We start from the raw sequence: 26,583 nt of genomic DNA, 5'->3' as shown, positions 1-26,583 counted from the left end.
CAGGGACAGGGATCAGTGCCACATCCCACCCTGAGGGACAGGGATCAATGCCACATCCCACCCTGAGGGACAGGGATCAGTGCCACATCCCACCCTGGGGGACACAGGGAACACAGGGACAGGGATCAGTGCCACATCCTGCCCTGAGGGACAGAGGGGACAGGGATCAGTGCCACATCCCACCCTGAGGGACAGAGGGGACAGGGATTGCTCTCAGGGCTGGATGGGACTTGAGGAAAGACTGGGAGGGAAGGACAAGCAAAGGTGCAGGGAGAGGCTGGAGCCTCCCTCCCATTCCGCTGGGAAGGAAGCGTTTGAGGAAAACACACGAAACCCAAACTGAGCAGTCTCTGCTTTCAGCCACCAGTGCCAGCGATGCCTCATGAAGAGAAGGCTCATTCCAGTTTAGGATCACAGCCACTGAGGTTGGGAAAGCTCTCCCAGACCATCGAGCCCAAGCTGTGCCCGATCCCCGCCTTGTCCCCAGCCCAGAGCACTGAGTGCCACATCCAGGCCTTCCTTGGACACCTCCAGGGATGGGCACTCCAAACCTCCCTGGGCAGCCCCTGCCATGGAGCTGTAGAAGCCTCATGGCACTGACTCCCCCTGTGCTGCTGCCTCACTGCCTGGGTTTTGCACGCTCGTTTTGGGGCATTCCCCCAAACCCCACCATCAGCAGCAGGGTGAAACGTGGCGGGAGTGACAGAATCCAAGGGGCAACCTCCAAGCCCTGGAGCTGGGATCTCCACGGGATCAGCACTTGGGACCCTCAGCCTGCAGCTCCTGTGTAAAGCACTCGGCTCAGCTGGCACCTGCACTGATTCCTTTCATGTTTAACACAGCAGCTCCTTCCTGACAAATGATGCATTTTTAAGAAGCAAATCAGAACTCCCAGCTCAGGAAGTCACCCGACAGCTGGGATCAAAGGGAAAACAGCTCCTTTCCATTTATAGCAACCTCTGCTGAGCCCACCCCTGACCTGAAACAAACACAGCATTTAATCAAAGGGGCACAGCATCAACACGGCCTGGCTGAGTTACACGGGCTCTGACAGGCTCCAGCAGGAACACCCGGGAGGAAGGAATCACGGACACACCGGCTCTGCCCCGGGAGCCCCGGGGCCCTACCTGGGCGTGCTTGGCCCGCAGCTTGTTGAGGATGTTGGTGGCGTCGAAGCCGGCGTTGTCGCAGAGCTGCCGGGGGATGATCTCCAGGGCCTTGGCGTAGGCCCCGATCAGCAGCTGCTGCTTGCCCGGGATGGTGCGGGAATAGTCCCGCAGGTACTTGGAGAGCTCCATCTCGATGGCGCCGCCGCCCGCCACCACCGAGTCGTTCTGCGGGGACACAGGAGCGCTCGTGGCAGGCAGGCGACAGCAGGAAGGGCTCTGTCAGGGCACTGCAGGCCTGCAGCCCAGGGCAGCCCACAGCCCTGGCTGCTGCCGCCCCGGCACTGCCTGACAGCGCTGCTGGCAGCGGCAGGGACACACCAACCATCGCCAGCGGCAGCTCCAGCAGCTCATCTCAGCTGTGCACAGGGTAAAGGGGGTTTGGGGACACTGTACCAAGGGAAGGATGGCAGCTCACAGCCCACTCGGACCAGGGAAACTTCCCTCACTTCCATAAAGCATCCAAAACTAAAGATATTGGCAGCAGCACCTGGCAGATCAGTTCTGCTGTTTTTTCAGGAGAGATCAGGACGTTCTTTCTAAAGCCACAGCTCCAAAAATCCTGATGTGCTTCTTCCTGGCCTCTCAGGACACGCAGCCTCAGAGCTGTTTTTAACCAGGAGCCATCCCTACAGTGACACGTTTTTGTGTAACCCAGAAACACCCAGAGCTTGACAGCGTCACCCAGGACCAAACACACATCCAGAGGGGCCTTGGTGCTGCCATCCTGCCCTCAGAGCCAGGGGACTGTCACCCCCTCGGACTGGGCACCAAGAGAGGGAATGGGTGGCTTTAAGGGCATGGACAGGCATGTGACAACAATCCTGCTGTTCCATCTCCTGAAGATGCAACCAGCACAGCCAGGAGATTGCTCCCTTTAGGGTGGAGGATGGAGCAAGCACCTGTCACAGCTGTGCAGAAGTGCAGGCAAAACCCAGGAAAGTGCCTGGAAAGCAGCTGGAAACGCTGCCAAAGCCACGCTGAGCTGGCCAGGGAACAGCACTCGAGCGAACCCATGGGCTGCTGCTCACTCTGCACAGAGCCCTCGGCCAAGCCCTGGTGCGTGTGGAGGTTTCCGGAGTCCTGGCTGTGCCAGGGTCCCCTGGCAGTGCAGGGGGAGGCTGCCCCGGGCTCACCTTGATTGCTCTCCTGACGATCATGATGGCGTCGTGCAGCGACCGCTCCGTCTCCTCCATGAACTGCTCCGCGCCCCCGCGCAGGATGATGGTGCACGTCTTGGCCTTGGGGCAGCCCGTGAAGAGGTTGTACCTGGAAAAGGGAGGGTTTGGGGATGGAGAAGCTGCTGCTGGACAGGCAGTGTGGGAACACAGCCAACCCTGCAGCCCTGTCCCCCTCACAGCCCCAGCAGATCCTGGGCTGAGGAAGAGCAGAGCCAAGGAACTCAGAAGTGAAGTTCCAGCTGACCCAGGAAAATCCACTCTACTCTCTTCCTGTTGCCAGGGATTCACTCCGAACTGGAGCTCCCAGTTTGCAGTTGGCAGGAGCACAGAAGGCAGCAGCCAGCCCCAAACAGGACTGCTCCTCCAGCAACAGGAAGGACCCCAGTGTACTGTCCCCAGCTTCACCTGCCCTGACAGGGAAGTGTCACTGTGGGGTGTCAGACAAGTGCCACAACCAACCCCAAAGTGTGCTGCTTTTCCGTCACAAATGCAACAGTACCACCATGCTTTCTGCAAGGCACTGCAGAATACACACACACGTATTTTTAAAAGGATTTAAAAGAGGTAAGAGCTCAATGAATCTTGCTCCTGCCCCCTCCCTCAGCCTCAAAAAGCAGCTCTTGGATACAATAAAATACGCATTTTGTAACAGCCTTATTTTCATCTCAACACCTTGAGAGGCTGAACCTGCCAATGCTTTGACCCCAACTTTTCCACCTGCTGTGAGAGGGCTTGCCCAGCACTGCAGGTTTGCAGCTGGTGTCTTTACCTCTCTCCCCCTATCTGCGTCTCCTCAAAGAGCTCACAGCGGCCCAGCACATCGTCCGACAGGGCATTGACACTGGTCTGGATGGATCCCCCACAGGCCTGCAGGGAATGGAGACAAACAGAATTACCAGTGCTGACAATCCACACCCCAGCAGGCTCCACTCTTCAGGGACAGCCCAGCTGCTGACTTGGTGCAAACCCACCCTGCAACCAGATTCAGGAAAACCCTTTTCCTCCCTCCCATCTCACGGACCCAGGCCAACCCTCGACAGCAAAGTAAGATCATGCAGCTTCAAGGTGCTGACTCACAGGCTCCAGAGTCCAGGAGATACACAAAGAAAGCTCAGGAAAAAACCACTCATGATGGAACAGGGAAGAACTCGGGAAAATAAACCTCTACTGATGCACTGATCAAATCTTTATACACAACACCACCAGAGAAAGAAAGAGCAGCGCGGGCGCAGTCAGTGTGTGACTGTTCATCCCACCAAGGAACAGCCTTGGCCTTTCGAATCCTTGTAAGGAGCAGTGAGATCTGTGAGCAGCTGTTTGGGAATGACCAGCCTGGGGGGGTCAGAACTGAGTACAGAGGCTTTACTCCAAACCAGGGGAGCTCACCATCATAGTCCTCTTGAGATCCTCCTCGGGGACGCGGCCGGCACAGAACATGTCCCTGTCCGCGAAGTACTGGGTGGCCACGTCCCCGATGGGAAGCTTGGACAGCACCACCTTGGCTCCTGACTTGTGGATTTTGTCTAGTTTGTCGTACAGGATGTTCCACTCGGCATCCACGATGGCCTGGTAGTCCTGGCAGGGAGGAGAGAGGGACAGGTGTTCCCGTGCCAGGGGACAGGGAACGCCCCACGTGCAGCCCTGGCACAGAGCTGCTCCAAGCACTCCAGTCAGGAGGGCCCTGTTTTATGGCACTGCCCAAATGCCTGCTCAAACCTGAGGAGCTCTTGCAGCACGCCAAGCACTGCTGGATAAGCTTTCCCTGGAAGGCCACTTGTTAGGCCTAAGGCAGCCACTGCAGAGCTGGTGGCCCAGCCCACCTGGGGCACAGTGACAGCCCAGAAATGTGTCCTGAACCTGCTGGGATTCCCAGGCTGCTGCACCCCCATTCCAAACGCGGCTGTACAACCCACCAGGTGTTTCCAAAGGTGAAGGATGTGCAGAAGGCAAACTCATTTATCATGGAATGGTTTGGGTGCAAAGGGACCTTTTAAAGGTCATCCAGTGCCACCCCTGCCATAGGCAGGAACACCTTCCACTGTCCCAGCTGCTCCAAGCCCAGTGTCCAACCTGGCCTTGGGCACTGCCAGGGATCCAGGGGCAGTCACAGCTGCTCTGGGCACCCTGTGCCAGGGCCTGCTCACCCTCCCAGGGAACAATTCCTTCCCAATATCCCATCCAGTCCTGCCCTCTGGCACTGGGAAGCCATTCCCTGTGTCCTGTTCCTCCAGCCCTTGTCCCCAGTCTCTCTCAGCTCTCCTGGAGCCCCTTTAGAGCTCAGAGCTCTCCCTGGAGCCTCCCCTTCTCCAGGTGAACACCCCCAGCTGTCCCAGCCTGGCTCAGGCTCTCAGCACGTCCATGGCACTCCCACCTCCCCCTTATCCCACTGGATGAGCAGCCCCCAGGTGTCCCAGGGATAGGAAGCAGGCCAGGTTCCCCTGTGCCTCTCACCTCCACTGTGTTCACTCTGACCTCGGCGTTGTCCTTCTCAGCTTTGAGCTCCAGCTCCACGTTGAGCAGGGCGATTTTGGGGGACTGGTACTTCTTGGGCTGCATCTCAAACCCAGCGTAGGAGAAGGTTTTCTTAAAGGCAACTCCAGCCACCAGCTGGGAGTCCTGGAACACAGGGATTTGCCTCAGGCTCAGCCACCAGGGTTTTCTGCACAGGGTTAGTAACAACTCCCACAGGACACTCCCTGCTTCCAGAGGCCTCATTTACAAAGCCTTCCCTTCCTGCTTCCAGAGGCCTCATTTACAAAGCCTTCCCAGCACTGCCTCCCTTGATTAACCCACTTCTAGAGGAAATAAGCAGCCAGGATTTCTTTCAGCTCACAAAAGCAGCTTCCTCTCTACACCCCTCAAGACTCCACAGCCAAAACTCCTCGCACAACCTGAAGATCAAGGAGGGGAGCAATCGGTTCTCTCCCTGATCTCTTTCCCATTCCTCCCCTTTGAACTTGGATATTCCTCATCCACAGCCCCACTGGGGACTGGTTTTTGCTCTGGTTTGTCTTTCCAAGTTCCATCACCAGCTCCCAGACTTTCTGCAGCAGGGCAGCCCTGCCCAACACCATTCCCTGGCATGAGCTCCTCAATTTCCTGGGAGAAATCAGGGTCTGAATCTCCCTCTCCACAGGGGCTGTCCCACAGCCAGGAACAATCCCTACCACATACCCAGGTGCAGCCCCAGACACAACGGGTTTCTCAGCCCTGTGGCATAAACCACACATCCCACCTGCCCTGCCCACCACTACACCAGCTTCCTCATGAGGTTTTCCTTGCATTTTTCCCAACCCAGTAATCTTACATACACCCAGGACTTTTGGATCCAGAAGTAACAAAGATTTCCCACCAAAAAAAAAAAAAAAATCATTATTCGCAGAGAGATAAATGGAATTTGTACCAGTAACAACTTTTGCTGCAGAGGGCAGTGAGGTGAAGGGTGTATTTAGCTCAAAAAACAGATTCTCTACCTATGGAAAAGAAATCCAGCCCTATGTGCCAAGCTTTCTCTTCACACCAACAGCTCTGTTCCACTTTGGGAATTCCCTGACAGGCGCTGTCAAGTCAGGCTGCACTCCTGCTAGAGCCAACCCCCCAGCAGAGCTGGGATCCCTGTCTCCCATCCTTTCAGGAAGGCTCCAACAACACTTACTTCCAAAGCTCCTCCCTGCACCTTCTTTATCCCGATCATCTTGAGCTGTAACAAGTCATCCAACATCATCACAGCATCTACAACCATCTTGGAGAAAAACTCCTTGCTCTGGGAGATGAGCTTGGAGCTCAGGGCTGTGGCTGCACACTTTTCCAGGAGACTCCTCTGCTCACTGCAGGAGAGGGAAAACAAGGATTTGGTCACCTGCCAGATCTTTTCACAAGCTCCAGACACCATGTGAGGCTTTGTTAATCAGAGAGTTGTTTAGGCTGGAAAATACATTTAAGATCATTGAGTCCAGCACTGTCAAGGCCACCACTGCCCCTGCCCCCAGGTGCCACATCCACAGGGCTTTGAAATCCCTCTGGGGATGGGGGGGACTCCACCCCTGCCCTGGGCAGTGAAGGAATTTCCCCAATATCCACCCTGAGCCTGCCCTGGCCCAGCCTGAGGCCGTTCCCTCTCCTCCTGTCCCTGTTCCCTGCCAGCAGAGCCCGACCCCCCCGGCTGCCCCCTCCTGTCAGGGACTTGTGCAGAGCCACAAGGTCCCCCCTGAGCCTCCTTTGCTCCAGCCTGAGCCCCTTTCCAGCTCCCTCAGGAATTCTCCAGCCCCTTCCCAGCCCTGTTCCCTTCCCTGGACATGCTCCAGCCCCTCCACGGCTCCCTTGTCATGAGGGGCCCAAAATCCTCTCTGGTGGGGGCAATGATCAGCTCCCTCCTCTCCACAGGGAGAACAAGGCACAGATCCCAAACTGACAAATCCCGGTCTCCTTTTCAGAGCTCGAGCATCAGCACTGACCCGACTGATTTAGGCACCTAAAATGAAAAAAGGGCAGGTCCTTTCCCTCATCCCAAGGCAGGAGGATGTTTCTGAAACCCTCTAAAGGCAGCACATGCCCTGAAGCACTAACTCAGGTAATGTATGTGCAGCAGAGTAGGTGACACAGAGACACCAGGGATGTGTGGATCCAGCTGCCAGGCTCTATCCCCCAGTCCCTGCTGACCATGGGAACCACTCTATTTCCCATCACAGGACCATATTTGGGTTTTTTTCCAGCCTTTGTTCAGCATTTGGTTTGGACAACCCATCTTGATTTACTCAAGATGCTTACGCAGTTGAGATACTTGAGATTGACTGCAGGTATTAGCACGGTCAAGTAGGCAAGAACTTAAAATCCAGGGAGAAAAGGAACTCCAGTGTTCTCCCCTCAGCTGCAGGGATCACTTCCTCACTGCTAGGAGCTATCTACCCCGGTGTGTGACAGCTAAAAAGGGATCTGATCCTCAGGGAAGTGCTGAGATTTAACACTGCCACTGACTGCAGCAGGAGCTGCGAGACTCCACCGCTGCAGAAAAGAAATCAGGCCATTTATTTTGGTGCCCAGCTTCCTCCGTGAGCACTGGGAGACACTGCCCTACATCACTCCCTGCAGCCAAGCGAGAACACAGCGCTGCCCCTGCAGGAGCAGGAAATTCCAGGCAAATTGGGAATAACCCCAGTGGGAGCTGCAGCTCCAGGTCCCATTTGGACACCTCAGCCAGAGCCACAGAACTCAGGAGCACCCTCACAGCACTTAACTGGAGCCCAGAACACAACCAGGTCATCTCTGAGGGAAACTTACTCTTTATCCTCCTTCTTCACGGAGACAGCGATGTCTTTGATCTTGTTCACAGCCTGGCAAAAAAGCAACAGCTGGATTAATGATTTATGCTCCCGAGCTGATGAGATCCTCAACCTCTCTCTCTGTATTTTATCTTTTGTTCTCTGCTTCAACACCACTGAAGTGTCAAGTGTTTAAGTTATTCCACCCCTGCCAGTGCAGTAATTCCAAGGAACACCCCAATATATGAGGAGTGGGAGGAGGCTCAGAGCTGCTCCGCTGTTTTCAGCAGAGATCCTGGGAATCAAAGGGCTATTGAGGAGTGAACCTCCAAAAATCAGCTTAATGGGACCAACAGGCTCCAGGAGACACACGGTTTACTAAGGAGCAGCAGAGAACAGCAGAATGGGAAATGAGTTTTCCACTGATTCATTCTTTCTTGGGAAAAAACCCAAAGGAAGCGACAGCACTCCAGAGGTACGGACTGGTAACAGCAGGCACAGGCACCGGGAGAGGCACTGCTGCTTGCAGGGGGACAGGAGCAGATCGCTGCTGGCACTGCCCACGCCCATTCCCAAGTGGCTTTTCCCTGGAGTGTGTCATTATCCCGCTGTGGCTGGCACAGAGCTGGCCCAGGCGCCCCGGGGAGCGATCCCCCAGCCCGTGCCTCACCAGCTGCGTGGCCGTGCGGAAGGCGCGGATGATGATCTGGGGATGGAGCCCCTCCTCCACGTAGGGCTTCACCTGCTTCAGGAACTCGGCCGCCAGCAGGGTCACGGACGTGGTGCCATCGCCCACCTGCACGGACAGGGGACACTGTGTCACCCTCACCCCCACGCTGGGTCACCCCCACGCCGCAGAGACCCCCCGACAGCAGCTGCAAAACCACGCCAAGGCTTCCAGGGAAACCAGAGCTCAGGATTTTCTCTGCTCACAGATTTGTGGCTGAATTCCCCAGGGATTCCGAGTGGTTTGGGTGGGAAGGGACATTAAAACCCAGCCAGTGCCACCCCTTGCCAAGGGCAGGGACACCTTCCACTATCCCAGGGTGCTCCAAGCCCCGTCCACCCTGGCCTTGGACACTGCCAGGGATCCAAGTACAGCCACAGCTGCTCTGGGAAACCTGTGCCGGGGCCTCCCCACCCTCAGTCAGGAATTCCTTCCCAATCTCCCATCCATCCCTGCCCTCTGGCAGTGGGAAGCCATTCCCTGCCTCCTGGCCCTCCAGGCCTTGGCCCCAGTCCCTCTGCAGCTCTCCTGGAGCCCCTTTAGGCCCTGCAAGGGGCTCGCAGCTCTCCCTGGCTCCTTCCCTTCTCCAGGGCAACATTCCCAGCTCTCCCAGGCTGCCTCCAGAGCAGGCAGAGTAAGTCCCAGCACTCCTGGAGCAATTCCCACCACAATTAACCACAAAGCCCAGGGAACCCCTGACACTCAGGCTGCTCTGTTACGCTCCCCGGCACAGCCAGGCTCCCCTCCCACCTCTGCATCCTGGGATTTGGCGATGTCCACCAAGGTCTTCGCGGCCGGATGGACAACGTCCAGCAGCTTCAGGATGGTGGCCCCATCATTGGAGATGGTGGCTTTGCCTGGGGGTGATGGAGAACAGGAAGTTAAAGGCAGTTTTACACTACCAGGGGTAAAGCTCTGTCTCTGGGGGGTGTCAGGAGACCTCAGCAGGTTCGTCTGTTCCACCAGAACTGAGTCTTTTCAGCCCATTTTGGAGCAGGTTCAGTGAAGCCAGTCTGAGAGCAGAACAACTTTCCACTGCAACAAAGGTTTGGAATTCATTTGTCTCTTCTCAACAGGCTCCCCAGACAGATAAAACCATATTCTAGTCTGACACTCACATGAAGAAAGAGCCTAGAAACTGTGTTAGTTATCGTTAGATAAATTTAAATCCAATTATCCTTTTGAACAAGGGTTTATTACAGTTCCTATTTGTAAAAACTATTTAAAGACAATACTAAGACTTTTCACCCCACCCTTCAGTAAAAAATATAATATATAGTTTGGTGACTTCATACAAGTCTTTTCAGAGTGAGGGCAAAGCTCATCTCTAAATCACACTCAAAAAAAAAGATTAAAAATCAAGCCAGGAACATCCACTGACCTCACACTCAGCCACAACTACTGAGTAACTCCACAGGTATCATGAGCCTCATTCAAAAATAAGTACAGGTGGCCAAAAATACCCAAAGACACGTTCAGACTCTTTGTTTCTCCTGTCTGGCACAGCCTCACACTGGATACACCCAACCCCACTGACCCTGGACCTCCCCAGGTGCCCCAGCCCAGGCTGGCAGGCAGAAAACAGGGAATCCTCCGGCTGGACTGGCAATTGTCCTTTGCTCTACAGAGGACATCGAGGTGTTCAGCTGACACCGAAACTGAAAGTGAACCTCTGTTGTGAGAGGCAAGCTTAGCTCAGGTGAGGCTGCTGCCATTTACACACATGCAGAGGCTGGGTTTAACTGACAGGGAGATGAAGCAAATCTGCTGCTCCGGGAGATGACTCCCAGGGCACTGCTGCCGGCCCCGTGCCTACCCCGATCATCCACGATGAGCTTGTCCATGCCGCGCGGGCCCAGCGTGGTGCGCACGGCCTCGGCGATCACCTGGCACGCGTTGATGTTGCTGACGAGCTGCGGGATGCCCTGCGAGGTGTCCGTGCCCTCCTTCAGCAGGATAACCGGAGTTGGCTGCAGGAGAACCACGGCACAGCTGTTACCCCCATGCCAGCAACCCGCAGCAAACTCCCTACAGCCCAGAGAGACACAAGTGTGCAAGAACAAGGGCAGACCTACAGACCCGCTGTAATTCCTCTGCTCCACACAGCCCAGCTGCTTTCCACCTCCCACTGCTCCCACAGCACTGGGAATTCACCCAACTGCTTCCACCATAGGCTTTGCAACCACACAGTAACTGTCCCAAAAATAAGGGGGGCTCCTTGGGGCAGCATTGCCCAGTGAGGTTCTGATGCTGGGCTGGAGAAGACAGAACATGTATGGATTACAGAGACAGTGAGGAACCAAACAAATCTGCGTGGTGGAAGCACCAGAGAAGCTGTGGCTGCCCCATGCCTGGCAGTGTCCAAGGCCAGGCTGGACAGGGCTTGGAGCAACCTTGGAGCAATGGCAGGGGTGGCACTGGATGGGCTTTAAGGGCCCTTCCAACCCAAACCATTCCATGAGTGCTGCAACCACCTCACAGGCAGAGCTCAGACAAAGCCCAAACACAACCAAACTTTGGGAGGCACTGGTTTGGAACAGCTGCCAGCAGGCAGAGAAGAGAATTAAACTCTGGCTGTCGCACTGAGGGGTCACAAGTACAAGACAAGGAGCTACTGGAGAGGGTTCAGTGATGGGCACAAAGAGCATCTTTGGGGTCTGGAGCATCTCTCACATGAGGAGAGACTGCAGGAGCTGGGCCTGGTTAGGCTGGAGAAGGAAAGGCTGAGAGGGGATCCCATCAATCCACACAAATCTCTCCAAGGCGGTGCCAAGAGGCTGGTGCCACTCTTCTTGGTGGTGCCCAGCAACAGGACAGGAATTAAGACACAAGAAGTTCCACCTCAACATGAGGAAGAACTTCTTTCATGGAGGATGAGAGAGCCCTGGGACAGCTGCACATGGAGGGCCTGGAGTGTTCACCTCTGGAGACAGCCCAAACCCATCTGGATGCGTTCCTGTGTCACCTGCTCCAGGTGACCCTGCCTGGGCAGGGGGCTAAACTGAGTGATCTCCAGCCCTGACTGCTCTGTCATCCCTGAAACCTGGAAAGATTTTGTAGAAGAAAACGTACAGCCTTCTCCCACACCCAGCAGAGCAGGAATCTCAATGGAAAAAGAACCGTTTATCCCCAGGGAAAGGAGGGTGCAGACACATCACCGCGGGGCTCGGAGCCGGGGAGCGCCGGGGCGGCACGGGACCCAGGGCCGAGGCCGTACGGCTGCGGGGACCAGAGCCGGAACGGGGCGGAGGCCGCGGGACGGAGCTCCGGACTGCCCGCTCCCAGCCCCTGCAGCCAGCGCGGCCTGGGGCCGGCGGGGAGCGGCCGCCACCCGCCCCGGCACATCCCGGGTACCGCCAGGCCTGCGCGGCGGGGCGGCTCCATCCTCGCGGCCCAGCCCGCCCAGACCCCGCCACACCCGGTCCCCGGAGGGCGGCGGGGGCCCCGCGGCCTGTGCAGGGTGGCGGGACACGGGGACGGCGGCGGATGGCGGCGGATGGCGGCGGATGGCGGCGGCGCGGGGGTCACTCACCATCATCGCGGCGGCTGCTGGCTCCCGGCCCCGCCACACAATGCACCGCGCACGCCCAGAACCTTCCCGGGGGCGGGCCGGGCGGGAGCACTATTTGGCAGGGAGGGAAGAGGGCGCGCACGGTGGGGAAATGGAAAGGCTCTTTTTTTGGCAGCGGACACCGCGGTGACAGCGAGCTGCCCGCGCCGGCTCGCGCGTGATTGATGGTGGCGCAGACCAATAGGAAGGAGCGCGGCGGGGGCGTCCACCAATGAGGAGGGCGGGGCGGGCCGGTGGGCGGGGCGTGGCGCAGCCATGCTGCGCTGGCTCTGGCTCTGGCTCTGCGTCTGCTGCTGCCCGGCCCGCGGTGAGTGAGGGACGGACGGACGGAGGGAGGGACGGAGCGGGGAGAGGGCCGGGCCCGCGCCGCACCGACCCGCACCCCGCACCCGGAGCCCGCACACACCCCCAGCATCCCGGGCCGGCCGCCTCCCCGCTTGGCGTACCGCGATCCCGGGATATTTTCCCTCCCGGCACCCCGGCCCCATTGCCGTTCCCCTCCTGTGTCTCTATCCCGGTGTATTTCCCCTCCCGGCACCGCGTCGCTGTTGCGATTCACCTCCTGTACCTATATCGGAGTACGGGGGCATTCCCCTCGGAGCGCCCCCACCTAATTGCGTTTCTCCTCCTACATCCCGATCCGGGTGTCTTTCCCCTCCTGCATCCCAATCCGGATGCATTTCCTTTCCTGCATCCCAACATGGGTGCATTTCCCCTTCTGCATCGCAGTGCCGGTGCAATTCCCTCGGTGCACCTCGACCTAGTTGCATTTCCCCATCCAGCGCCTCAATCCAGCAGCATTTCCACTTGCTGCACTCTGACCCCCCTCTATTTCCCCTCTGGGCCCTGTGATCCAGGTACCTTTCCCGTCTCTGCACCCCAGCTCCATCACATTTCCTGCTGCATCCTAATCCAAGTGCATTTCCCCTTGGTGCATTGTGATCCGGGAGCATTTCCCCTCTGTGGGTGCCTATCACCCCTATCCCTTCCATAGTCCCACAGCATTTTCCCCTTCCCCTTGTGCACCCCAATCCCGGTGCTTTTCCCGCCCCCATCCCCTCTCAGCCCCTGGGAACTGCTGCATCTGCCCTTGGAACACCCCAAAACTTTTGGGGCATTTTGGGTCCTGGGCCCAGCCAGGAGTTGGCATTGCTGAAGGGTGTGTTCCCTCCCCCATGGTTCAGGAGTGATAACTGAGAATTTTCCCCTTTTTCAGGGATTTTGCCTTTAGTTTCCCTTGCCTCTCAGCTCTGTCCTTTCACCCCCAGGTTTACGCATCCATGAGTATTTGTACTTCCAAGTGCTGAGCCCCGGAGACATCCGCTACATCTTCACTGCCACCCCAGCCAAGGATTTCGGTGGCGTGTTTGTAAGTATTAAAAACGGAATTTGTCACCTTGGGCCCCTCCATCCCAATACTGCTCCTTGATGGGGCTCAGTGATCTGGAGTTTTGATAAAAATGGAGCTCATTGCTCTTCCATGAGCATCCTTGGCCTCAGCAGGATTCCAGAGGCAGGGATTGGCCCCAGGGCTGGCTCCAAGCGTCCCTGGACCTGGGAGCCCAAAATCTCCCCAAAACCAGCCCCCTCAGGGATGAGCAGGGCATGGGGCTGGGGAGGGGAAGCAGCTCCAGTCCCCCCCCCGGCTCACCCTGCCTGTCTCCTCGGAGAACACAAGGTACGACCAGATCCACCTGGTCCCAGCGGATCCTCCGGAAGCCTGTGGAGAGCTGAACAATGGGGTCTTCATCCAGGACCAGATCGCCTTGGTGGAGAGGGGGTAGGTCTGGCGTCATGGGAGCTGCTGGGGGGGACCCTCAGGCAGGAGGGAAGCCCTGGCCACATCTCCCCATCACCTCCAGATTATTCCTGTGGCTTTCCCCATGTGGGTAAACAAAGAAAATGTGAGGGGGTTCCTACCCTGGAGCATTTCATCTTGTATCTTTTAGCCTGTGGTAAGGTGGAAGAAACCCTGTCTGGGTTCAGATTGAAAGAGAGTAGGTTTAGATTAGACAGTGGGAAAGAACTCTTCCCTGTGAGAGTGGAGAGGCCCTGGCACAGGTTGCCCAAAGAAATTCTGGATGCGTCATATCCATGGAAGTGTCCAAGGCCAGGTTGGATGGGGCTTGGAGCAACCTGGGATGGTGGAAAGCATCCCTGCCCATGGCAGGGGCTGGAACTGGATGAGCTTTAAGGTCTCTTCCAACCCCAACCCTTCCATGATTTTATATTTTTTTAGGAGCGTGGGTAGCTTGTGCCTAAAATACAGACTCAGAGGAGCAGGGTTTGGAAGAGGTGTGGAATCAGGGAGACAATCCCTCGTTTGGGTTTCTCCAGGCAAGCTCTGGCTACGTGTGGCCACCACAGGTTGGTCACTGTGTGGTCACCATGTGCCACAGGGGCTGCTCCTTCCTGTCCAAGACCCGAGTGATCCAGGAGCACGGCGGGCGGGCCGTGATCATCGCTGACAACGCCTACGACAACGACAGCTTCTACATCGAGATGATCCAGGACAGCTCCCGGCGCACGGCCGACATCCCCGCGCTCTTCCTGCTGGGCAGGGATGGGTACGTGCCCAGGCTGCCTTCCCAGGGGTGGGACAGCTCACAGGAATGGCCGGGTGCCAGCCTTGTGCCCTCACAACAGGGAGGTCCCAGTGATCAGCGTGGCCCTGCCGGGCTTTGGGAGCCACATTTTGCAGGGATTCAGTCCTGGTGAATTGGCAGAGTTTGAGCTGAGTTGTGGTTTGTGCTCAGGTGTGGCTGCACTCCCAGCCCTGGCAGCTTGGGAACACCTGTCATCCCTTCCTCCCTCCAGGTACATGATCAGGCGCTCCCTGGAGCAGCACGGGCTCCCCTGGGCTGTCATCTCCATTCCTGTCAACGTCACCAGCATTCCCACCTACGAGATGATGCAGCCCCCCTGGACCTTCTGGTAGCAGCAAGAGGCTGTGGCAGATTGAGGACTTCTGGTGGATCCCAGGATCTCACCCTAAGGACCAGGTTTGAGGAAAGGATCCCAACGTGCTCCAGAGATCCCGCTGGATTCGGCGACAGGGAGATCTTTCTGCTGGGACCAGTGTGTGGCCAAGGGCAAACACCAGTGCCAGGGGGGAGCCTTGAGCCTGGCACTGCACCATGACTGTGTGGGAGGGAGGTGAAGGCCCAGAGCAGGCCAGCACTTCCCAGGAAACATTTGACCTTGTGCTGCTGATTTGGAGGGATGCAGGACTGGCAGGGATGGGGGGGGAGAGCGACACAGGCTTGATCTGTATCAGCAGGGCTCACCTGTTGTCTGTATATTTTTGTCTGAGCTAATGAAGTCTGAGTAAGTTTTAGAGAAAGGGAAGTTTCTCTTTTATTTCCAGCAGTCAGTGGATGAAGGGATAAATCTCAAACTTTTTCCTAGTAAAACTTCCCAAGTGCCTCCTGCAGCTGGGGCAGGGCTCAGTCAGAGCCTCGTGAGACAGCACAGCCTCCAGCAGCTGTCCCCAAGGGTGAGCTGGTCACAAATCCAGAGCCCACACTTCCATAGGTGTCTGTTCCCTCGTCCCCAGACCTGTGTCCCCCTGGGACCAGTCCCGGGGTCACAGCCCTCTCTGCCCTCAGCACCCTCCAGTTTACCAGTACAAAGCACAGGGCCCCAGTTGTCACCAGTCTCAGTTTATTGCGAACACTGAAGGGGACGCGGCCCCGGGACGGCTGGGGACAAGCAGTGGGAGGCAGGGCTGGCAGTGATAGCAGTGTCAAAGGTGTGCCACCCTCGGTCCCACAATCCAGCTGCCATGGACAGGGCGGCAGGAAAACAGCTCCCCAGAATCCACAGAGGAAGGAAATAACCCCGGGTGCATGCCTGACCTGCTGCCTGTCTGTCGCTGGGAGCCGTGCTGGCCCTCCAGCCACACGGTCTGCAGGCAGGGACACCGCAGCGTGGCGTGGCCTTGAGGGTGGCAGCGTGGGATGGATGACAAGGGACGTCCAGCGGGACCACTCGGTGCTGGCACATCTCCATGTGGGACCACTGGGCACAGGGAAGCACCCAGCACATGGAGCATCCCTGGGCATGGCTGCTCCCACAAGGGCACATCCTCGTCCCACAGCCGGCTGGAGGGAGGGACAACTCCCTCTCTGCAAAACCCAGAATGTCTTTTGGGTTTTGGATGACACCACAGCCCATGTCAGCTCCAGGCCATTCTTCATCCCCAAACGGGCCGGGCCTGCAATTGCTGCCTGGGGCTCTGTGTCGTGGAAGGAGGCTGAATTGGGAAGGAGGTGCCTGCAGGGTCAGCTCCACTCTCCCTGCTGGACTTGAGCTCTGAGCCACCCTCTAAGGGTCCCCTGCAAGATCCCCCTGCCCCTCCGTGCTGGCCAAGGCATGGGATGGAGGATATATAAGGGCCCCGGCTCCAGTGTGTGTAGATAGTGCTAATATAGACATTAAATAGTACCCCTTGTGCACAGACACACAGACACACACCCACACGTTCCCCTGGTCCCTGCAGGGTGGGAAGGACAAGCTCCTCTGCATCCACGGCCGGCACAGACACGGCAGAGTGGCCAACAGGCGACCAGCGAGGTGTCCAGGGGCTGGCTGGATCCCACTGTGCTCCAGCCTCCACTGCAAGCACCAGCCAGCCCTGCCAGGAACTGGGATGTGGTGGAGGGCCACCAGCTCACAGCTTGTCCTCACAGGGACGGGGGACAGCCTGACACACACACACACAGACAACACGGACAGGCGGGAGCAGGGCCTGCCTCCGGCTCCCGGCTGCCCCACTCCGGCACCTCCGGCACGCGGCGCCCACCCGACCCCACAACACAACCCTGTTCTAGAATTAAAGCTGCTGCCTCTTGGAGGAACCCCCAGGCCCTTCCCTTCCTGTCCCTTCCCTCTCCTCTTGCCCGGGGCCAGGGTCACACATCTGTCATCTCATCCTCCAGCTCGGCATCGTCCGTCTCTCCTTCGCCCTCCTCCTCTTCGTCCGACGTCACGTCAGCATCGTCGGCTTGCGCGAGGCACTTGGGACACGAGCAGGTAAACAAGTAGTTCTCCCTGGAAGGTGGCCAGGCAGGAGGAGACAGAGGGATGGTGTTGAGACAGGTACGATCCCACACTGCTGCTGGGCAGGGGGTTGGGAAGAGAACAGCCAGGAAGGGGCTGAATGTGTCAAACCCAGAGGAGTTCGGGGTTCCATCCTGCTGGCTCAGGACACGGGTGATGGACATGGGGACAGTGACCACCAGCAGGAACCTCTACCCTTGAGGGGCAGAGAACCCTTGAGGCTTACACCACTCTGCAGCTCACTCCTGCAGAGAGGGGGGGATCCCAAATCCTTGGTCCCCAAGGCTACAACACTTTACAAGGAGCTTGAAGCACCACAAGCACCACGTGCTGCACACACCCCTCGTCACAAGCCCACTGAAGGTCACAGCTGGTGCACAGCCACACCCCAAGGCACACACAGCCCGGGGGGGGGGGTGCTGTCCTGATGGACTGTTTGGGGTGTAAAGGGGTGTGAGCTCCCCCTCAGGTACCTCCGGGCAGCCCCTACCTGAGTATCTTGTTGCGGCTGTGTCTGCTCCGCTCCCTCTGACAGCAGTCTAAGTAACTGATGCAGATTTCCTGTGAGCAAACAGAAACGGGCTGGGCTCAGAACCACTCCCCATGATCCCAAAGCAGCAGGATTTGTCCCAGTCCCTCTCAGAGGCAGGCAGAAACACGGGGTCTGGCAGCCCTTGCATAGGATGGGGATTGAATTAAGGACAACACTGGACACAGGAGGTATTGGGGCTGGGGTCCATGGAGGACGGAGGGGACACAGGGGAGATGCCACAGTGTGATGTCACCCAGGCCCTGCTGTCTCACCTCTCCTGCTTCGATGTCCTCCAGAGCAGTGAGATGCAGGAGGAAGTTGTTTTCTGGGAAGGATGTCTCGGCATTGGGGATGCAGCTGTGGTTACCTACGGGCAATACAATCTCTTTGCTAAATGCCTAAGTGGCTCCTGGAACCCACATCACATCTGAGTGCATCCAAGGCAGGACTGGCCATTCCACAGCTGGGCAAGGTGCCAGGGGACACAGGGAGCAGCACCCATCACATGCACCCCATCCCATCTCATCCCACAGATGGCAAGCACAAACCCCTTTCTCCAGGGGTTGTCAGGAAGACAGCCAGCCTAGCACGGGACATTTCCCCCCTCACTACTGGTTTTCCTCCCAGTCCTTGTGTTACTTACAGCAGCTCTGCAGCACGTAGAGCCCTGATCCCTCGCAGTTGAGGAACTCTCCCGACTCTGCAGCACAGAGAGAGGGGTTAGAGCTTTGCATAGTCCATTCCAGCTCTTCCACACACGAGCACAAAGGGATGTCCATCAGCACGGAACACCCACAGCCAGCACTGCTTTGGGACTGGGTGCTGGAGGGTGACTTCCCAAGAGCCTTTCCCTCCCACTGGGAGGGGATGGAGGACAAAGATTCACATCCCAAGGCTCCGTGTCCTGTCCCTGCACTCCCACAGAGCCTCACCCTTCTCGATGTCCTTGTAGAGCTGGTCGATGAAGGCGTCCAGCTCCTCCCGCTGCAGCATGGGAAGATCCAGCGCGTCGCACGCATGCACCCACTGGCTCAGGGAGCTGTTGGGAAACGGGCACTGTCACAGTCCCACAGTGCTGTCGGGAGCAGTGGGACACTGTTACAGTCCCACAGTGGTGTCAGAAGCAGCAGGACCCATCACAGTCCCATCATGCTGTCAGGGAGCAGCAGGACCCATCACAGTCCCACCGTGCTGTCGGGAGCAGTGGGACATTGTTACAGTCCCACAGTGCTGTCAGCACACAGCCGGACCTCCCAGAGAGGATCCAAGGTGGGTCTGAGCAGCCAAGGTCTGGCAGAGGGGTGTGAAAGGGTGGGACACAGCCAGGATGAAGTTTTTAAGTCTCTCTCCTTTCCGCTCTCTTAAACCCAGCCACTTACACTCCACATCTCCACTGCCCTGCAAGGAGCGCCCACAAAGCCCCATTACCTGGTTCCTATGCCTTGGCCATTGGTCCCGACGAGGGCAAAGAGGGATCGAAAGCCTTCTGGAGTGAACCACTGCCCAAGGGAGAGCAGAAAGGAACTGAGTCCAGGCCGGCCTGCAGGAGCACCTCGCTCTGCAATGCCTCAAATGCCACAGGGAGCTTTAGGGGAAGCAAGCCCTGGCCAATGCTCTTGGGCTATTTGGGAGGCAGATGCACTCACCCTGCTGAGATATTCGTCATAGAGGGCTTCGGTGAAGAGCAAGCGCAGCAGCTCCAGCTGGCCCTGGCAGGACGTGGCAGCACAGTCAGGGTGGGAGGTGCTGTGGGCGTCAGCCCCGGGCTGAGGCTGAGCCCAGCACAGGCCAGAGGCTCCGGAAGGACTCAGGCTCCTCGGCCTGCCCTGCACGGCTGGAGGCTGCTGCCCTCATAGCCGTGAAATCCACCCATTTTAGCAGCAAAAGCCACCTACTCAGCAGCTAAATATCACGCTGTCCCAGCCCACTGCAGGAACATCTCCCCCACAGGAAGGAGCAGCACATCCCATGGGAGCACCACAAGGCCAAAACCCTCTAAGCAGCCCACCTCCCCACTGGCAGGGCCCTCCCTCTAAGCCTGGAATTCCCAGTGTTTCCCATCCCCGCTGCAATGAGGCTTCTGCACCTGTGGGCTCACAGACACAGGCAGGAGAAGGAAGGCTCAAGGATTCAAGAGCTGCTGGGTCTTACCTTAAATTTGTCCCCCAGCAGCTTGTGCACAATCTCCTCTTCTTCATTCGCTGTCTTGCTGCAGAACTGGGAGAAGGCCTTGATCCACCACTCCTTGTCTTTAGCCTGACAAAAGAATCAAGCAGAGGCATTGCACCAACACCACTTTCCTCCACAGCCCAAAGAGAGGGAGATTTGTCAGAATAAATGCCGAGAAAGCCAGGCCAAGGAAACAGAGCCTTGGGAATAACTTCCACAACAGGTAACGAAACCACCCACTGTACCTGTTTGATGGTGGCAACCATCCTGGCCATCAGCATGATGCTGGAAGTCTCCGGGGGATAATGCATGTTTCTGTGGGATTAGGATGCAGAAGAGATGAGCAGGTCAGGGCTGGCATGGGAATGAAAAGCTGGAGGGAGGCAGAGGCAGCTGCCATACGTGTGGCCAGGCCTGCACTGATCCATCACACCAAAGTGGTCAGTGCAGCACTGCTGTGTGGGGATCCGGTGGAGAGGAACCTGCAGCCACCTTCCTGCTCCAGCCATACAAACAATCCCCTTCCACGCTGGTAACTCAGCTGGGGCTTGGGACAAGGCTTGGGTCAGGGATGCTGCTTATCTCCTCTGAGGCCATTTTTTTTGAAAGCAGGGACAGAAATTTATGGGCCCATGAGACGCTACAAGGAGGATCTCCCAGAGGGTGGAGATCCGCAGGAGCACCATGAAACGGCAGGAGTGAGGGACGTGCAGCTCAGTGCTTTGTAGCTCTTGACTGGGAGAAAAACAAGGAGTGCTCAGCTGCGTGTCCAAACCCTTGGGCTGCCAACACCCCATCACCCAACCAGGAGGAAGAGCCTGGCAGTATCCCACGGCCATCCCCACCCTCCAGCCCCCTTTTGCAGGGATGTAAAGCAAGGAGCCAGCCCAGGAGAGCCACCTCCCCTGGCCGTGGAGCAGCAGGCAGGTCAGGCCCTACCTCCACGCCTCCTGCAGCTTGTTGAGGGGGTGCGTGGGGTCGTCCCGCGATGGGCCGAGGCAGAGGACCTGGTGGTACTGCTCCAGAGCTGCCTGCCTGCATTCTGCACTGCAGTACGTCACCTAGAGTGAGGGACAGCACCGGCATTGGCCGTGGCAGCAGGAAAAGGGGCTCCTAGAGCCAGCTGTGCCCCCTCCCTGACCAGCAGAGCCCTGGTTCTTTAGCCCATAGCATGGAAAGGCAGACAGCACAAGAGCCTGGCTGGATGGAAAGGACTCAACGATCCCAAGAAGACCATGGTGGCTCCAGGCAGTCCCGTACCTGGCAGCGGGGACACTGCTGGTGCAGGTCTTTCCGGATGCTGCACTGCTCCGGGTGAGGCAGCACCAGGGAGCTCTTCCCCAGCAGGCGCTGGGCGTTCTCCTCCGCCGTCTCCAGCGCCCGCAGGCAGTGATCACAGGCTGTGGGGAGACAGGAAGGAAGGATGGGTGGGTGGGTGGATGGACGGACGGACGGATGGATGGATGGACAGACACATGCCACAGGAAAGCCTTCGGAAAGGAAAGAGGCCAGAACTCAGGGCAAGACAACAAGACGGGTACCAACATCAGAGAGGAACAAGGGGGTGGGGCTTGAAGGTGTCCCTGCCCACGGCAGGGGTGGAATATGATCTTTAAGGTCCCTTCCAACCCAACCCAACCCAACCCAACCCATTCCAAGATTCCGTGATGGCACCTGGCACACTCTTCCAGAGCTGGTGGAAGTCACCATCCCTCAGACAACACCTGAACTTGTCAACAGTTTCGTGCAAAAGTAGAAAAGGCAGCAGGGCCACCTTTACAGAGGTACTAAGACAAACCCGAACCCTTCCCTTGGTACAGGGCAGCTTCTCTGGGGCCCCGCGGTCACCTCACCAGGACAGGTGACAGGGATGGGGACGTGCCACCAGCGCCAGCCGCTCACCTCGGTAGTTGTACAGGGCGTTCCAGAGGAACTGGGATGACACCACCGGCCTCTCCACGAACACTGTTTCCCCTTTGCGGATGTTTTTGGTGGCGAACAAGCCCTTCCCCTGTCGAGGGACAACCGCGGGTCAGGGACGCGCCCGAAGCCGAGTCATACCCGGAGGCTGAGGGAACCGCTCCATCCCGAGGGGACCCTGTGGGCTTCGACTCCCTCTGTCCCCCCAGGCTGGGCGGGAAGGGAGGGACCCTCACGGAGGGGAGACCGCGGGCTGCTCACCTTGGCGCTGCTGATGAACCGCGCCTCCGCCGCAGCCCCGGCGTGTCCCCCCGCCGCGGCCGCCATCTTCGGGCGGCGACTTCCCCGCCCTGACCCGCCGGGCAGCGCCTCTTCCTCTTCCTCCTCCTCTTCCTCCTCCTCCTCCCCCGCCCCCTGCGCCCCTCAGGGGCCCGCGCTCGCCATCGCCCCCCTCAGCCCCGGGGCGCACGGGGGCCGGCGGCCATCTTGGCCCCCCCTTTCAAAGCCCCTGCCACCGTCTGAAAACACCGCCAAAACGCCCCAAAACGGGGCCGGGGCGCTCCCACTGCCGCCCCTAATCGTACAAGAGTTTGCTGTTTCTCCCCTATTATTAATTATTATTTAATGGTAGAGGAATAGCCGTCACAGCCCTGTCAGGCGGGAACACAAGTTGCCCCCTCACTTGAGGTCTCCCCTCGTGGAGAGAGGAGGCATCGCCCACTGCCTTGCGCACCCAAAACTGGCCCGATTTTCCCCAAAAAAGCCTTCAAAACACGCTACTGTGGCCAGTCTGCCCTCGCTACCTCCTGCTTGGGGGTCTGCAAAGCCTTGGAGTCCACGGAAATGCCTGTTTGGTTGTATTTACTAATTCAGAGCGCCGAGGCTGAGCCCCGCGCCTCGCTGAGCAGGCGGCGGGAGCACGGTTGGGAATTTGGGACGATTCCGTATTCGGGGCTTTGGGGAGTGATTTGGTGTCACTAGATGTCACTGTCGGCTCGTGGCGGGGACACGACACCGGGTGACAAGGCTGAAGCTGCCCCCTCCATGCCCAGAACAGCAGCTGGAGCACGGCCGCAGGACTGGACACTGACCCACAGCGTAGCCGCAGGGCCGGACACTGCTCCGGGCACCCGGCCGCGTGACAAGGGACAGACGGGCTGCCAGGGCCACGTTCCCTGGCCGTGCTGTGGGATCCAGCGCCGGTGGAGCCAGCGCAGGCTGTTCTCCATCACACTGCCCATGGCAGGGGCTACGAGGACAAGGCACAGGTGGGACAATGCTGCCATGACTCCTGTTCCCGTTACATCCTCAGAGAGCCATGGAATATTTATGTGGGGAAAACCCTCTAAGACTAACGAGTCCAGTGTTCCCTGGCACTGCCAAGGCCACAGCTGAGGCATGTCCCCATGTGACACATCCACACAGCTTTTAAATCCCCCCCAGGGATTTGGACTCCACCACTGCCCTGGGCAGCTGTGCCAGGGCTGGACAGCCCTTTCCGTGAATGAATTTTCCCCATTATCCCATATAAACTTCCCCTGTCACAACCTGAGGCCGTTTCCGCAGTGATTTCTTCATGGAAACAGTGGAATGGGCATTGGCCGGGCTGCCCAGGGAGGTTTGGTGTCCCCATCCCGGGAGGTGTCCAGGGAAGGCCTGGACGCGGCACTCAGTGCTCTGGGCTGGGGACAAGAGGGGGATCGGGCACAGCTTGGACTCGATGACCCTGGAGGGATTTTCCAGCCTCAGTAATTCTGTGATTCCTCTCCTCCTGTCCCTGTTCCCTGCCAGCAGAGCCCGACCCCTCCGGCTGCCCCCTCCTGTCAGGGACTTGTGCAGAGCCACAAGGTCCCCCCTGAGCCTCCTTTGCTCCAGCCTGAGCCCCTTTCCAGCTCCCTCAGCTGCTCCTGGGGCTCCAGAGCCTTCCCAGCTCCGTTCCCCTCCTGGACTCGCTCCAGCCCCTCAGGCTGGCAGAGCAGGAGCTGCAGAGAGGGTTTGGCCACATCCACCTGCAGACACAGGTCCTTGTTTTCCAGGAGCCTGAGCACCCCATACTCACCGGCCATGACTTGTCTTAATGAAAATGTAGTTTTATCTCTGCAGGAACCAGCCCAGACATAATAACTCCCTTCATCTACTTTGATATGGGGTCATCAATCAATTGAAAAAAAAGATCTTTAGTATATCTTTTGTCCAAAACAGTTTATTAAGAAAAAAAATCCTCCAACTCTTTTGAGAAGGATGAAAATACATTTGGTTTCATTTTTTTCTTACTAATTTCAACTGAACATTAAAGTGAGCACTTGGAAATTTTTCCTTCTGGTTTTTTTTTGGCACTCATTCCATCTCTCTTTTTAAAATTAACTTGATTTTTATTAAGGTAAATAAATAAGTGACACTTATTAAGGCAAAAAAAAAAGATATTTCTATAAATAACAGTATAAGAGTAGAGTGATATACAGTGTTCTAGGTCAGGAAGAGACAGAATTATCCTGAGCTGACGGGCTGTGGTGGCTGCTACCCTGAGCAGCCGTAGGAAGGCAAGGTGACAGCCTGAGTCCTTAGTCCTGACCCCCCAAAGCCCTTCCTCCCCCCCAGAAATCCAGCTGGTAACTGCATCGGGCCGCTGCAGATGTGCTCCGAGCGCTCCAGGTGCTGTGTCCCAGGGCACCTGCACGGATAATGAGGAGAGAACAGAGCAGCTGCTGTCTGGCCAGAATGGCACATCTGGACGCGGGGCAGGGGGTCGTCTGAAGCAGCAGAGGTGTTGGGAAGCTGGTTTTTACAGCAGCCTCCCTCCCTGCACCTCGGCCAGCCCGGGGCCTGGTCCCTGCAGCAGCAGCAGCAGCGTACACACCTCGGGCAAGGACGGCAGTGCCAGGGGACAGAGACCACTGGGCTCTGAATCCGGGTTTGGGAAGCCGTAAAAAAGGCACAGGTAAACCAAGGCACTGACAAGAGGAGGCACCTCTGCTCCAGGGCAGGATCAGACCCTGCTCATCGCATTGCAGGAGCAACGGGTCTGCGGGTGGGAGCAAAGGGCTCCCCAGTCTGGGGGTTTTTGGTTGTGATTGCTCTGAGCATCAAACACGGGAGTCAAGTTAAGGAAAAGCAATCAGGGAGATTCTCCTCACTCCTTGGAGCACACTGCCGCACATAACATATGTGACCCTGGTTTTAAATGCCCTTGTGCTCAGAGCAATCAGAGACAGCATCCGATTGTCTGCCCAGCATCAGAGACTCTCTGATTATCACCCCAACATCAAAGTCACCCTCTGATTGTCACCCCAGCACCAGAGATACCCTGATTGTCACCCCAGTCTCTCTGCTGGAATTTTTTTGTGTGTCTTGGTGCTTCAAGAGCAAACAGGAGATCACCTGCCATCAAGTGATGAAGCCCCAGGAGTTACAGCACAGGGCTACCAAACAGCAGCCGAAGAAATTCAGGGGGGTTCCCTCCAGCTGGCTGCAGTTTAGTCCTGTAGCTCCAGCTCTGAGATGAGTCTCGCTTGGACCAAAGCAGCGCAGACACATCCCCAGGCATCAAAACCCAGCCCAATCTCCTCGGCTGCTCAAAGCTCCACGTCCACGGTGTCCTCCTCGTGCTCCTTGCTGTCCGTGGAGTCGGCACTCGCAGGCTGGATCACCCCAAACTGTGAAAGCTTTGCTGCCTTCTGCTCCATGCTCTGCTTCCTCCACTTGATCCTCCGGTTCTGGAACCAGACTTTCACCTGGATGAGAAAGGCACAACAGCTTAATCCAAGGGCTCCAGGAGCCCTTTTCCAATACCACATGCTTCTGAGGTGGATAACCCTAAAAAGCAGAGTTCCTTGAAATGGAGACATGCATTATTCCTTCAGGGAATAGTGAGTGAGAACAGGAGGAGGTGAAACTACAGAGGGCAGAGTGGTGATGGGAAAGGATCAGGGGAGAGGGGGATGCAGCTGCACTGAGGAGATTCTGGCCAGGGAAGTGAAGGCAGCAGCTCCCTAAGGAGCCCCTGAACCCATCCCCAGGACTGCAGCTGCCAGAGGACGTGATGAGACCGCCGAAAATTATCCCTTGTCCCCCCAGAACTGGCCTTGCTTTGCTCTCCCTTTTCCCCAGCTGAATTTAGGTCCCACTGTGGAAGATCACCTGGCTCGTTCTTTCCATACTAAACAAGCAGTTTATTGTGGGAGGAGCAGGAACTCCTTGGGAAGAGCCGGGAAATAATTATATCGAGTGTCATGAAAGGACCCTTGAAACACAGTCTCCAGAGGATCGTAACAATGCAGACACATCAACCAACCCAGCTCGAACTCTAAAGCACAGCAGGGCTGTGTTCCTGAATGCTTTTTGTTCCACTTCATGGATTCAGAAATCTTATCCAGAAACCATCCAAACTCCAGGCACAACTCTTCAATGTCACCTGGCAGCAGGGTGTCCCACGGGTCACTTTGCACCGTGTCCTCCTCCCACCGCGCTTCCCAGCAGGAACATCACCACAGAGCAGCCCCAGGATCAGTTCACCAGCCCAGCTCCCACATCCCTTACCTGAGTCTCTGTGAGATGCAGAGTTGCAGCCAGGTCCACCCTCTCCGTGCCCACCATGTACTGCTGCTTCAGGAACTCCTGCTCCAGCCGCTCCAGCTGCTCTGGTTTGAAGACTGTGCGGACCCTCTTCATCTTGCAGGGCCCCCCCGACCTCCAAGGCCCAGCGGGGCCCAGTGAGTTGGTCCCGACACAGTGAGACAGCTCCAGACCTGTGAGAAAGCAGCAAAAATTGAAGGGGTCTGCACTAAAGGAGCTGGGAGAAAGCAGCAAAACCAGCAGGGATGTCCCTGCCCTGTCCCTGCCTACATAACCTCATCTAGGCTCCCTTTCCCATGAAAAGCTGGAGAAGAAGATCTTTTGAGGGTCTGTCCTATGGTTTTACCCTCAGGGTCCACCAAGGACAGTCCTGGACATGCCGCCAGACCCAAAGAAATCAGCACTCAGTGAGGTGGGCAGAATTTG

At 57.4% G+C, this 26,583-nt stretch overlaps 4 protein-coding genes across 4 annotated transcripts in view; 1 reads left to right on the top strand and 3 right to left on the bottom strand.

Annotated features, from left to right (window-relative positions):
* CCT7 (chaperonin containing TCP1 subunit 7) overlaps positions 1 to 11,971 on the bottom strand; it is a 12,570-nt gene extending 599 nt beyond the window's left edge. Inside the window, exons 1-11 of the mRNA XM_042021964.1 lie at positions 11,865 to 11,971; positions 10,149 to 10,302; positions 9,083 to 9,189; positions 8,276 to 8,401; positions 7,625 to 7,677; positions 6,003 to 6,174; positions 4,799 to 4,963; positions 3,734 to 3,922; positions 3,117 to 3,214; positions 2,303 to 2,435; positions 1,128 to 1,334 (exon numbers count right to left, since the gene is read on the bottom strand). Coding sequence (XP_041877898.1) covers positions 1,128 to 1,334; positions 2,303 to 2,435; positions 3,117 to 3,214; positions 3,734 to 3,922; positions 4,799 to 4,963; positions 6,003 to 6,174; positions 7,625 to 7,677; positions 8,276 to 8,401; positions 9,083 to 9,189; positions 10,149 to 10,302; positions 11,865 to 11,870 — 1,410 coding nt within the window. The 5' untranslated portion in view covers positions 11,871 to 11,971. The remainder of the gene's footprint in view (positions 1 to 1,127; positions 1,335 to 2,302; positions 2,436 to 3,116; positions 3,215 to 3,733; positions 3,923 to 4,798; positions 4,964 to 6,002; positions 6,175 to 7,624; positions 7,678 to 8,275; positions 8,402 to 9,082; positions 9,190 to 10,148; positions 10,303 to 11,864) is intronic.
* Positions 11,972 to 12,309: 338 nt separating this feature from the next.
* On the top strand, positions 12,310 to 15,246 carry PRADC1 (protease associated domain containing 1). Its single transcript, XM_042021960.1, has 5 exons — positions 12,310 to 12,666; positions 13,152 to 13,272; positions 13,574 to 13,683; positions 14,303 to 14,470; positions 14,721 to 15,246. Exons 1-5 carry the CDS (start codon positions 12,578 to 12,580, stop codon positions 14,839 to 14,841), a joined length of 609 nt encoding a protein of 202 aa, XP_041877894.1. The 5' UTR covers positions 12,310 to 12,577; the 3' UTR covers positions 14,842 to 15,246.
* A 303-nt stretch (positions 15,247 to 15,549) lies between these two features.
* On the bottom strand, positions 15,550 to 21,955 carry SMYD5 (SMYD family member 5). The gene is made up of 13 exons (XM_042021959.1): positions 21,847 to 21,955; positions 21,568 to 21,676; positions 20,926 to 21,065; positions 20,605 to 20,726; positions 19,911 to 19,980; positions 19,648 to 19,752; positions 19,143 to 19,205; positions 18,925 to 18,995; positions 18,429 to 18,535; positions 18,140 to 18,196; positions 17,769 to 17,863; positions 17,455 to 17,525; positions 15,550 to 16,955 (listed from the first exon to the last, which is right to left on the bottom strand). Exons 1-13 carry the CDS (start codon positions 21,910 to 21,912, stop codon positions 16,817 to 16,819), a joined length of 1,215 nt encoding a protein of 404 aa, XP_041877893.1. The 5' UTR covers positions 21,913 to 21,955; the 3' UTR covers positions 15,550 to 16,816.
* A 1,771-nt stretch (positions 21,956 to 23,726) lies between these two features.
* LOC121661594 (homeobox protein not2-like) lies at positions 23,727 to 26,317 on the bottom strand. Its single transcript, XM_042021951.1, has 2 exons — positions 26,122 to 26,317; positions 23,727 to 25,316 (listed from the first exon to the last, which is right to left on the bottom strand). The coding sequence occupies exons 1-2, from the start codon at positions 26,251 to 26,253 to the stop codon at positions 25,158 to 25,160; spliced, it is 291 nt and encodes a 96-aa protein (XP_041877885.1). The 5' UTR covers positions 26,254 to 26,317; the 3' UTR covers positions 23,727 to 25,157.
* Positions 26,318 to 26,583: the final 266 nt, after the last annotated feature.

This window comes from Corvus kubaryi, unplaced genomic scaffold (assembly GCF_017639235.1).
Source record: "Corvus kubaryi isolate FWS band 111438036 unplaced genomic scaffold, C.kubaryi_AGA036_p1.0 37182, whole genome shotgun sequence".
NCBI classification, from domain to species: Eukaryota; Metazoa; Chordata; class Aves; order Passeriformes; family Corvidae; genus Corvus; species Corvus kubaryi.
The sequence above is the reverse complement of the archived record's forward strand: the minus strand, read 5'-3'. Positions and strand labels throughout refer to the sequence as shown.

Excerpts from the sequence above, each read along its gene's own strand:
- PRADC1 (XM_042021960.1), top strand. The coding sequence starts at position 12,578 with ATGCATTTCCTTTCCTGCATCCCAACATGGGTGCATTTCCCCTTCTGC. Across the intron at positions 12,667-13,151 it reads CCTCGGTGCACCTCGACCTA|CTCTGTCCTTTCACCCCCAG; the intron begins GTTGCATTTCCC and ends CTTGCCTCTCAG. Across the intron at positions 13,684-14,302 it reads ATCGCCTTGGTGGAGAGGGG|GGGCTGCTCCTTCCTGTCCA; the intron begins GTAGGTCTGGCG and ends CATGTGCCACAG.
- SMYD5 (XM_042021959.1), bottom strand. The coding sequence starts at position 21,912 with ATGGCGGCCGCGGCGGGGGGACACGCCGGGGCTGCGGCGGAGGCGCGG. Across the intron at positions 17,526-17,768 it reads AGGACATCGAAGCAGGAGAG|GAAATCTGCATCAGTTACTT; the intron begins GTGAGACAGCAG and ends GTTTGCTCACAG. Across the intron at positions 16,956-17,454 it reads AGCCGCAACAAGATACTCAG|GGAGAACTACTTGTTTACCT; the intron begins GTAGGGGCTGCC and ends GCCACCTTCCAG.
- LOC121661594 (XM_042021951.1), bottom strand. The coding sequence starts at position 26,253 with ATGAAGAGGGTCCGCACAGTCTTCAAACCAGAGCAGCTGGAGCGGCTG. Across the intron at positions 25,317-26,121 it reads TGCATCTCACAGAGACTCAG|GTGAAAGTCTGGTTCCAGAA; the intron begins GTAAGGGATGTG and ends TTTCTCATCCAG.